The sequence below is a fragment of the Triticum urartu genome, unplaced genomic scaffold, assembly GCF_003073215.2.
Source record: "Triticum urartu cultivar G1812 unplaced genomic scaffold, Tu2.1 TuUngrouped_contig_5850, whole genome shotgun sequence".
NCBI classification, from domain to species: Eukaryota; Viridiplantae; Streptophyta; class Magnoliopsida; order Poales; family Poaceae; genus Triticum; species Triticum urartu.
The window spans coordinates 1-10,138 of NW_024116559.1; the positions used below are offsets into that span (position 1 = coordinate 1).

General features: G+C 40.0%; 1 protein-coding gene and 1 non-coding gene across 2 annotated transcripts; one reads left to right on the forward strand and one right to left on the reverse strand.

Annotated features, from left to right (window-relative positions):
- Window positions 1-6: 6 nt before the first annotated feature.
- On the forward strand, window positions 7-8,629 carry LOC125529789 (serine/threonine-protein phosphatase BSL1 homolog). The gene is made up of 21 exons (XM_048694208.1): window positions 7-59; window positions 161-221; window positions 1,055-1,133; window positions 1,216-1,295; window positions 1,402-1,496; window positions 1,645-1,744; window positions 2,768-2,837; window positions 3,728-3,829; window positions 4,013-4,094; window positions 4,180-4,347; window positions 4,975-5,044; window positions 5,219-5,444; window positions 5,907-6,077; window positions 6,147-6,385; window positions 6,555-6,639; window positions 6,738-6,836; window positions 6,914-7,113; window positions 7,207-7,282; window positions 7,425-7,560; window positions 7,637-7,776; window positions 8,024-8,629. The coding sequence occupies exons 3-21, from the start codon at window positions 1,119-1,121 to the stop codon at window positions 8,105-8,107; spliced, it is 2,238 nt and encodes a 745-aa protein (XP_048550165.1). The 5' UTR covers window positions 7-59; window positions 161-221; window positions 1,055-1,118; the 3' UTR covers window positions 8,108-8,629.
- Window positions 8,630-9,167: 538 nt separating this feature from the next.
- Window positions 9,168-9,241, reverse strand: TRNAN-GUU. The gene has a single exon. It is a non-coding gene; the product is annotated as a tRNA-Asn (tRNA).
- Window positions 9,242-10,138: the final 897 nt, after the last annotated feature.

The window sequence follows — 10,138 nt, forward strand, 5'->3', positions numbered from 1 at the left end:
CCTCTTCGGCGGCGCCACGGCGATCGAGGCCGGCGCGACCTCCGGCCTCCCCGGCATCAGTTCGGTGCCCCTTGTCTCTCCCCTCTCGCGCGTGCTGTGCTCGAGTTGAAATTCTCCTTCTGTTGTGCTCTAATGGTGGGTTTTTGGTCTTGGACTGAAGGGCTCGCGGGGGTGACCAACACGGTGCACTCGTACGACGTGGACAAGCGGAGGTGGACGAGGTGAGGCCGCTGCTCGACCCAGATTTTTTGCTATGGTGCTTCGTCGAACGCCATAATTATAGCTCAATTTTGAGTCATGTTCTGTTGCGGAGGCTGAATGTATAGATTGTGCCCGATTACTGGTTGTACCTGTGTCTGGTTGTGTCAAAATGTGGTGAACTCTGTATCTTATGTTCGAGCTCACTAGCAGTTGTGTGTACGATTATATGCTTTCCATACATCAGTTACTTTTCTTGGCGTTATTCGGTAGGCAAGCCGAATGGACTCGTAACGGTATATTCGTTAGGCAATCCGAATGGACTCGTAACGCTAGATTAGAATGGACTCGTAATGCTTGTCTTGTAACGGTATATTTGTTAGATTAAGTTCTACGTGCCTGCAGGTTACATCCAGCTGGAGAGCCTCCATTTGGCTTCATTACAAGGCATAATTCTAGGTCAATTTTAAGTCATTTTCTTGTTGGGGAGGATAATTGTGTAGATTGTGTCCGATTATGGGCTGTACTTGTGTCTTGTTCGGTTAAATGTGGTGAACTCTGTATCTTATGTTTGAGTTCACTATCAATTGTGCACAATTATATGCTTTCCATACATCAGTTACTTAGCTGGGCGCTATTTGTTTGCCAAGCCAAATGGACTCGTAACGGTATATTCGTTACGCAAGCCGAATGGATTCGCAACGGTATATTTATTACGCAAGCCGAATGTACTCCTAATGGTTGATTTGTTAGGCAAGTCGAATGGATTCACAATGCTAGATTTGTTTTTCGTAACGCTAGATTCGTATGGACTCGTAACGGTATATTCATTAAATTAAATTCTACATTCCTGCAGGTTACATCCAGCTGGAGATCCTCCATCTCCAAGGGCTGCACATTCTGCTGCTGCTGTGGGCACCATGGTTGTTTTCCAGGTACGAGGAACTTGGTATTTTTGAGTTTCGATTTGGTGCCATCCAACTTAGTTCAGTGGTGAGTGGTGCAATGTCTGTGCAGGGTGGGATTGGACCAGCGGGGCATTCGACAGACGATCTCTATGTGCTTGATCTGACAAACGACAAGTTCAAATGGCACCGGTGAACACAAAGATACCTTTTTTTGTTTGTTTGTCAGTTTGCTCGCCTTTTTGGAGTTGATCTTTGGATGGGGATGTGATGTTTCCATTTCTGCTATCCGATGCAGGGTTGTTGTTCAGGGGGCTGGTCCTGGTCCTCGCTATGGTCATTGCATGGATTTGGTAGCGCAGCGTTACCTTGTGTCAGTCTCGGGAAATGATGGTTAGCTCTTAGCTGCAAAATTTACTGTATTGTATATCTGCGATAATTACTTTGACAATTTGTTTTCTTACTATTTCATGGAACGGCATTTTATTTTGGCTAGCAGCATCCACATGAACTTGTGAAATGACTTATTTTTTTGGTACAGGAAAGCGGGTCTTATCAGATGCTTGGGCTTTGGACACAGCTCAGAAACCATATAAGTGGCAGAAACTTAACCCTGATGGTGATAGACCTTCAGCAAGGATGTAAGTGGATCCATGCTCTCCAGAGAGGTGGAGAATCAAGTCACTAATCATTGAGGCATACTTGCATATGTTATTTTATGCATTCTAAATGTCTATGGGCCTTTTGCCATCTAATTTGACGTCAGTTGATTGTTGACGGTGCCACTATCACGGGGTTGTTATGGCCTGAGTCTAAGGATCTTAGGTTGTAGGGTGTGTTGGACAGGGAGGTGAGGTTGATAACCTTGCCAATGACTAGGTGCCACGGTGGCACGCTGTCTGCCAGCTAAAGAGAAGGCTAGAGGAGATAATGAAACCTCTTGTTTCTTCTTGATCTAAAAAAGCAAACGTAGCCTTCTATTTATAGAGGTGCCTAACAACCCATCTCTAGTTTATAGGAACTCTTGAATTCCTTATATACGATAAGATAACTGACCAAACTAAGGGATATCCTTCTATTTAAAACACATCCTGCTAATTTTGGAAACAATCATCATAATGGAGTATCTGGAAGAGTTGGCCTCCAAGCCTAGGCACCGCGGCTGCTGTGGAGACACGGTGACTAGAAGTGAACATGTTCCCGCATAACAATTATTGTAACTCACAGCATCCCGGCTTTAAGTATCACTCCATTTTGGAAATATTTGAATTTCTGTTGGGCTTCTTTTATAACTGAATGGACGAGCCCCTCAAAAGGAAGAAATAAAAACTGCATATGTAAGCCCGTGTTCCACGTAAATTCTGGTACTCTTATCTTACGGGCTTATTAGGGTTTTCCTGTATACTAAAATAAAAATGCTGCCTTCTGCCCATAACACAACGGTAACTATCTCCCTCTAAACAAATGTTATGCTAATTATTGAGAAAAGCTACTGTTGCACTACATAAATAGGGCATACGCAGAATGTTGTACCTTTACTGCAAGCTTTACATGTGAAAATAAACTGTCACTTCAAATCTCCTAGGCACTAGACTTTATTGCAATTCAACCATTTGTATAATTATGCAATTGTCTTACTTTCAGTTTGTTTTAAATCACTATAGGTATGGCACTGCCAGTGCACGCTCCGATGGCATGCTTTTACTTTGTGGTGGAAGGGATGCTTCTGGGACGGTACAATCTTCTGCCCTTGTTACTGTTTGATAGTCATCCTGGGCCCTGTTTGTTTGTTATTATGTTATCTGTCAATGTTTAGCTCTGACATACTAATGCGGAACATCATATGTATATATTTTAGTAAGAAGATCACCGGTAAAGCGTGATATGATACCTATTGATAATTTTAAAATATGCTCTTTCATTACTTTGCAAATTTATATCCAGGAAGGCCTACATATTTACAACTTATGCAGCTGTGAAATCACTTCATAATACTCCCCCCAGACTTCAGCCTCTGAAAATAACATTTTGGACATCGACACAGTCCGTTATTTGCTATAATATGTTTGTTATACCTAATGAAATTATGGTTTATAATGTACTTTTCAGGATAAATCACAATCAGCACATATGATCACCAAGAGGCCAATGAAAATATTTTAAGTTACATATATAGTCAAGCCTCTACAGTTTAACAACGCCCATGGTCAAAATATCAAACTTTCAAACACTGGAGGGAGTAATCTCTTTTGAATGTTAGATGTAGAATCATTTGTAAGGTAAAATTAGTTTAGTAATGTCACAAAAATGTAATCAAAGACTAAAAGTAGAGAAATATCATGGTAAATAAGTTACTGCTAAATGACATCGGTCAATGATTGTTATGCAAAATGGCAGTCATGTGGGTATACCATGTTGTGGGCTTGGAAATGCTATAGCCATATAGTGTGTTCTGCAGCACATGACATTGTAACATGCACTGTTTTATCATTCTTAATTTTGATTTGTTTGAACTTGGGACCATTGGATGCTGGTCTAACTGGAGGTTTTAATATGTTCTTATTTATGCTGTTAATTTGTTGTATATTGAGATTCATTTGATGATAATTCTAATGCATTTACAGCCACTCTCTGATGCTTATGGACTACTTATGCATACAAATGGTCAGTGGGAGTGGACTCTGGCTCCCGGGATATCTCCATCTCCAAGATATCAGCATGCAGCTGTAAGTTAGAAGTGTGACAGCTAAATATGTTGTGATGTTCATGAAGAATAATTGTTCAGATTGCGTGGATAGTCGATGTCTCAATTGCTTGTTTCTTGAAAATGTTACCATATTGATTTGATTTGTGCGCTTGTATCCAAATATTAGCTTCCCTTGCTTCTCCTGACAGTCTTAAGTTTTTAGGTCTTTGTTGGTGCTCGGCTGCATGTTACTGGAGGTGTCCTTAGAGGAGGGAGAGCTATTGAAGGGGAGGGTGCAATTGCAGGTTAGTGCACACTCTTAAATACTTCCATTACATTCAAATACATGTGTTTACTCTCCTAGACTCACTGGGCGAACACTTTCTGAAGTTCTGGACACTGCTGCTGGAGTTTGGTTGGATAGAAATGGCATTGTGACCTCTCGCACTCTAAAATCTTCCAATGAGCATGATGCTTCTTCGGATCTGCTTCGTCGTTGCCGCCATGCAGCTGCTTCTGTTGGTTCTCAGATATACATTTATGGTGGACTGAGGGGAGGTAAGTAATAGGAATATCAGTTTGGTGCTTCTTGCCACTCTTTGTATTGGCTCATCTGAAAACCGAGGAAACTATTTCCAACGACAGCATGTCATTGTTGTTTTTCTTTTGGGGAAACACATGATGATTGTTATTCTTTTGAGGAAGCACATGATCATTGTTATTTTCCTTTTGAGGGAACACATGATCATTGTCATCGGAGCTGCATTTCCATTTTGCTGTCACTAGATGGCATTATCACATTAATGTTTATTTCTCAGTGGAGTGGATTTTGGCACGATATGTTTAGTGTAGACAGTCTATCCATACGCGGTCAGATGATCATACTCATAATATCAGGTAATTACAGTAGTTGCAACGTTTTACCTGAACTACTGCAGCATGATTGTACCATGATCGCAGTATTAGGCGATGCCAGGATCTCCTATCTTATGGCATAACAAGTTCATGAGAACTTAAAATGGTTGAGCAGAGATAAGCACACAACTTGGTCCTTAATTATATTGGTTTGTATTGTTACCTTTGACTCCGGGATTGAATTATTTTGGTTGCATCTTTGCATGATGAAAGATATATCACCAAATTTGCGAAGCTGAAATCTTATACATGTTTTTTTTGTCTGAACAGATATCCTCCTCGATGATTTTCTTATTGCTGAGAATGCACCCTTCCAATCAGAAACTGATAGGGTCCCAAGGTCAGAAAATCACAATAGAAACCATAATTTTAATTCTGACTCTCCGCCCTTCGAGCAATATACAAATAACAGTCATGAGACAGCTCCTGGTTTCAGGTTTCATACTCATCTTCTGTAGAGTTTGTACATCACTTGTGTATGGTGAAAGCTAAATATTTCTCCCATGAATTTCAGCACGGACAAGAAGTCAATTGACATGTTGACAGAGGCATCAGCTGCCGAAGCTGAAGCTGTTAGTGCTGTATGGCGAGCTGCAAAGGAAGCATCTCATGCATCTTCAGAAGACAGTCTTTCAGATGGAATAGGATCCGAGTCCCCTCTCAGTGAAACTTCACCAATGGCTGATGATTTAGATGATGGGGGCTCCATGGAACCAGATGTGAAGTTGCATTCTAGAGCAGTATGTATTTTGATGAAATTTCTTCCCATTTGTTTTCTTAATTGAATATGGACAAAAACATCCGTACAAAATTAATTTGGTTGAAAAGGAGTCCTTTGTATACCATTTCACTTTAGAAGCATCCAATGCAATTCTCAGATTGCTGTGAAGTATTTGATTCTACATGCACAATTTTCCAAGAGTGTGTGTGTACTATAGTTGAATTTGCTTCAATTAATGTAGCTATTTACCTCAAGAGAAGTTAATTCAACCTACGGTGGTAATATACCCTCTGCTAATGTACTCTGCTAATTTTGTATGCTTCAATGTTTGTGGGGCTTTTGTAGGCTGTAGAAATGTCTTGAATGAGTTGCCTGTTTTACTTAAAGATTCATCTGTGTGTTTTTTTGGGTGTGAATGTAGCTACTTCATTTATGTTGTTTGTCTTGCCAATTTCTGAATTGTTGATCTTCCACCTTGAAGGTTGTAGTTGCTAAAGAAGCAGTAGGAGATTTAGGATGTTTGGTCCGACAGCTTTCACTTGATCAGTTTGAGAATGAAAGTAGAAGAATGCATCCCGCGAACAATGATCAATCATATTCATCGAAGAAAGCATTAAATAGACAAAGGTCTCCACAAGGTTTGCATAAGAAGGTAAGGTCTCATCTTTAAATCCTCGGAGTTTGTGGAAGGAGCTATTTTTCTTACATTTTTCTGTTGCAGGTCATTTCGCTCTTATTGAGGCCAAGGAATTGGAATGCTCCAGCTGATAGGACCTTTTTCCTGGACTCTTATGAAGTTGGCGAGCTATGCTATGCTGCTGAGCAGATTTTTATGCAGGAACCAACTGTCTTACAACTAAAAGCACCAGTTAAAGTATTTGGTGATCTGCATGGGCAGTTTGGGGACCTAATGCGCCTTTTCGATGAATATGGTTATCCATCTACTGCTGGTGACATAACGTAAGTTGATCCTGAACCTTGTATGTACCTTTTGAACAGCTGAAACTAGTGTCAAAGTTTTAAAACAATCTTTTCTCTGTACACTCAATCTTCATATTCCACTATAAATTTTGAAATTATGTTGTTTTCTTTATGTAATGTGTTATTGCGCTTGCTTTCATATTTTCAGATATATTGATTATCTCTTCTTGGGAGACTATGTTGACCGAGGTCAGCACAGCTTGGAAACAATAACATTACTTCTTGCTCTTAAAGTGAGTGGTGATTTCTAATACGTGAAACATCATTGCTGCTGTTAGAACACTGTTTCGTGTAAAAGATAGTTCTGAGCCATTGAAAACAAATTTTGCAGATAGAGTACCCTGAACATGTCCACCTGATTAGAGGAAATCATGAGGCTGCTGACATCAATGCTCTTTTCGGCTTCCGTCTTGAATGCATTGAGAGAATGGTAGTTACGATTGTGCTTCATATATCTTTGGGGATTGAAATATTTGACGCGTTGGTTGACTTAATTCCTTTATGTAGGGTGAAAGTGATGGTATATGGGCTTGGACTAGATTCAACCAACTATTTAATTATCTCCCTCTGGCTGCTATGATAGAAAAGAAAATAATATGCATGCATGGTGGCATCGGGAGGTCAATAAACAGTGTGGAGCAAATTGAAAAAATTGAAAGGCCTATTACAATGGATGTCGGATCTATTGTCCTCATGGATCTTTTATGGTAGTACCTGGTGGCCATGCTATTTTCTTGTTATTATTTTTTACATGATTACATATCATAACTAATGAATACTTTCTACTTGTATAATTTCAGGTCTGATCCTACAGAAAATGATAGTGTAGAGGGTTTGAGGCCAAATGCACGAGGACCTGGCTTGGTAACATTTGGGGTATGATTGTGTTATGATTCAGTTGCTGTAGAAAAATATTTGCCATTTTATCTTATTATTGTTTCTTCCTTTCCAGCAATTAGTCTTACCGTAAGCTTATTATGGACCATGTTGATTGAACTTATTTCCTGTCAACTTGCAGCCTGATCGAGTGGCAGAATTCTGTAAACGAAACAAATTGCAATTGATCATAAGAGCTCATGAGTGTGTTATGGATGGATTTGAGCGTTTCGCCCATGGGCAGTTGATCACTTTATTTTCAGCCACTAATTATTGTGGTATGCGTCCTCTCACTCATTTCATCACCTATGCAACATAATGTCCGATTGTTTGCTAAGATCGTGCATGCACCAGGCACTGCAAATAATGCTGGCGCCATACTTGTGGTGGGAAGGGGACTAGTTATTGTCCCGAAGTTAATTCATCCACTTCCACCACCTGTTAATTCTCCTGAGTCATCCCCTGAACGTGCCATGGATGCCACATGGATGCAGGTCAGAATGAGTATTTTTGTACTCTTTTAATTTCTTTAGTGAGCCGAAGCATTGATCAAATTGATCTTGGGAATTTCTTTTACCAACATCATGCTTTAAATGGATGGTGGCGTTTTGATTGATTATTTTCCATACTCATTCACCCCTGTTATGGAAGTCCATAAACCATCATAACTCATGTTGTTCTTGTCTTGTGGGATTAGGATAAATTAACTCACAACTGTGGTGAAATTGCAATCATCTGCAGGAACTTAACATACAGCGGCCACCTACACCAACTAGAGGACGGCCGCATTCTGCTGGTGACAGGAACTCTCTTGCTTACATATGATACATAGCCGACCCCCTCCATCTTGACCCTGTATGTTTCTCGTCAGAAATTTCTTCGCCAGTTGCAAGGTACATACATTATACCTCGGGACAGCCAGCCAACAGAGCATCATGGACTCCCAATTTTTCGAGACATTGCCCGGTAGTTAAGTTGATAGTGACTCATCAGTGTTCAGTGCAGTCAGCCCCTCATTGGGGAGCTACATACATAACAGTTCTGAAGGGAAGAATGGAATGTTGTCAGATAATTGTTGGAAAGTGGGAGTCTGTGTGTATCATTGTCGCGGTTTACCTGTAACTGTAGTGTTGTACATGTTTAGATCATTGTTCATCCAGAGCAAGAAGGCTTGTAATGTGTTCCGTATACCGTGTTCGTTACCATTTAGGACGCTGCTTGCACAGCGCAGCTATACAAGTTTTACTGAGTTAGATTGGCTGGAGGAAAACTACCTCCTCGTGATGTTGTAACTGAAGTGTTGTTGATTAAATTTGTTATAGGAATGTTTACAATAAGTTTAGTTTATTTGTGTAACCTCAAGAAAGTGGTTGGTTTAAGTTATATCCTGTTTGGAACGTAGGAGGAATATAGGATACCTTCATTTTCCTTTCTTGAAGAAGTAGGTAGGAGCTCTGCCAATTTATCAAGGCTTTGCTACCTATGTTTTACTGATTTCCTTAAAAAGCTTTTAAATAAAAAATAGATTTTTTTGGCTATGTTTCACAGCAGATTTCAAAACAAGTTCAGCGCAATTCACACCGAGCCCTGGTCCGTTCAGTTAGGCAGGGAATATGATCTCAGAACTGTTCCAATCTGAATGGACACCAGTGTTGCACTCACTCTGGTGCTTGACTAATTTGTCAGCCACAATTGGGGCGTTATCTCGGAATACGGACGACGCACTGCACTGCAGCAGGTTTCACACGTCGGCGTGCAATATTCATGTAGAGCGGACGACTGTTTTGACCAACCGAGGGCCCGAAAGCGTAAAACACTCAGCATGTCTAGGCATTTTCATCTTCTTCCAACTCATTGAAATAAAGAAAAATTGGAAAAAAAATTCCGCTAGAAGGAGGGCTCGAACCTCCGACCTTGTGGTTAACAGCCACACGCTCTAGCCAACTGAGCTATTCCAGCTGTGTTGGCTAGAAGTGAAAAACACCATATTTGATATAGTGGATAAAGTCCAATGTAAGAAATGAAGTGACGAGCTATATGAAGCCCAATCATGACCTATGATCTTACTTTGAGTAGTCACGGTTTACATTTATAATATGTGTAGATAATATATACAGAGGATAAAGTACAGTGTAAGAAATGAAGTGGCGAGCTATATGAAGTCCAAGCATGACCTATGATCTTACTTTGAGTAGTCACGGTTTACATATAAAATGTGTAGATAATATAGTTTCAATAAAAATATACAAATATGTGGAAAGTACAGTATAATTTGATGTAAACATCATCGTAGTTCTAATAAATATTCTTAAAATTACATTAAGTTGTTACACAATTAGAGTTAACTACACATCATAAATTATTTTGCATATTTACACATGCCCCACCTCCACCCCTAGATCTGCTCTGCCAACTGATGTTCCATACTCTCCCCGTCCACGAATAAGTGTACATCTAGTTTTTGTTCTAAGTCAAAGTTTTAAAATTTTGACCAACTATATAGAAAAGAGTAGCAACATATATGCCATCAAATTGGTATGTTATGAAAGTACATTTTAAAACAGATCTATTGATACTAATTTAGTGTCATTGTTCCTTTCGTCATAAATGCTACTACTTTTTTCTTATAAAGTTGGTTTTTAAAACTTTGACTTAGGACAAAAGCTAGATATACACTTATTCGTCGAAGGAGGGAGTATGTGTTTAGTACGCAAACGACGATTTTTTGTCCAAAAGGACCACCTGCCGAATCAAATTGCTAGAAAATACCACATATGGGTCCAAATGACAGAAAAGACCAGCTGCACCATGGCGGCAGGCGCGCCAGCTGACACATGGCACATGCCTCCACGTGCG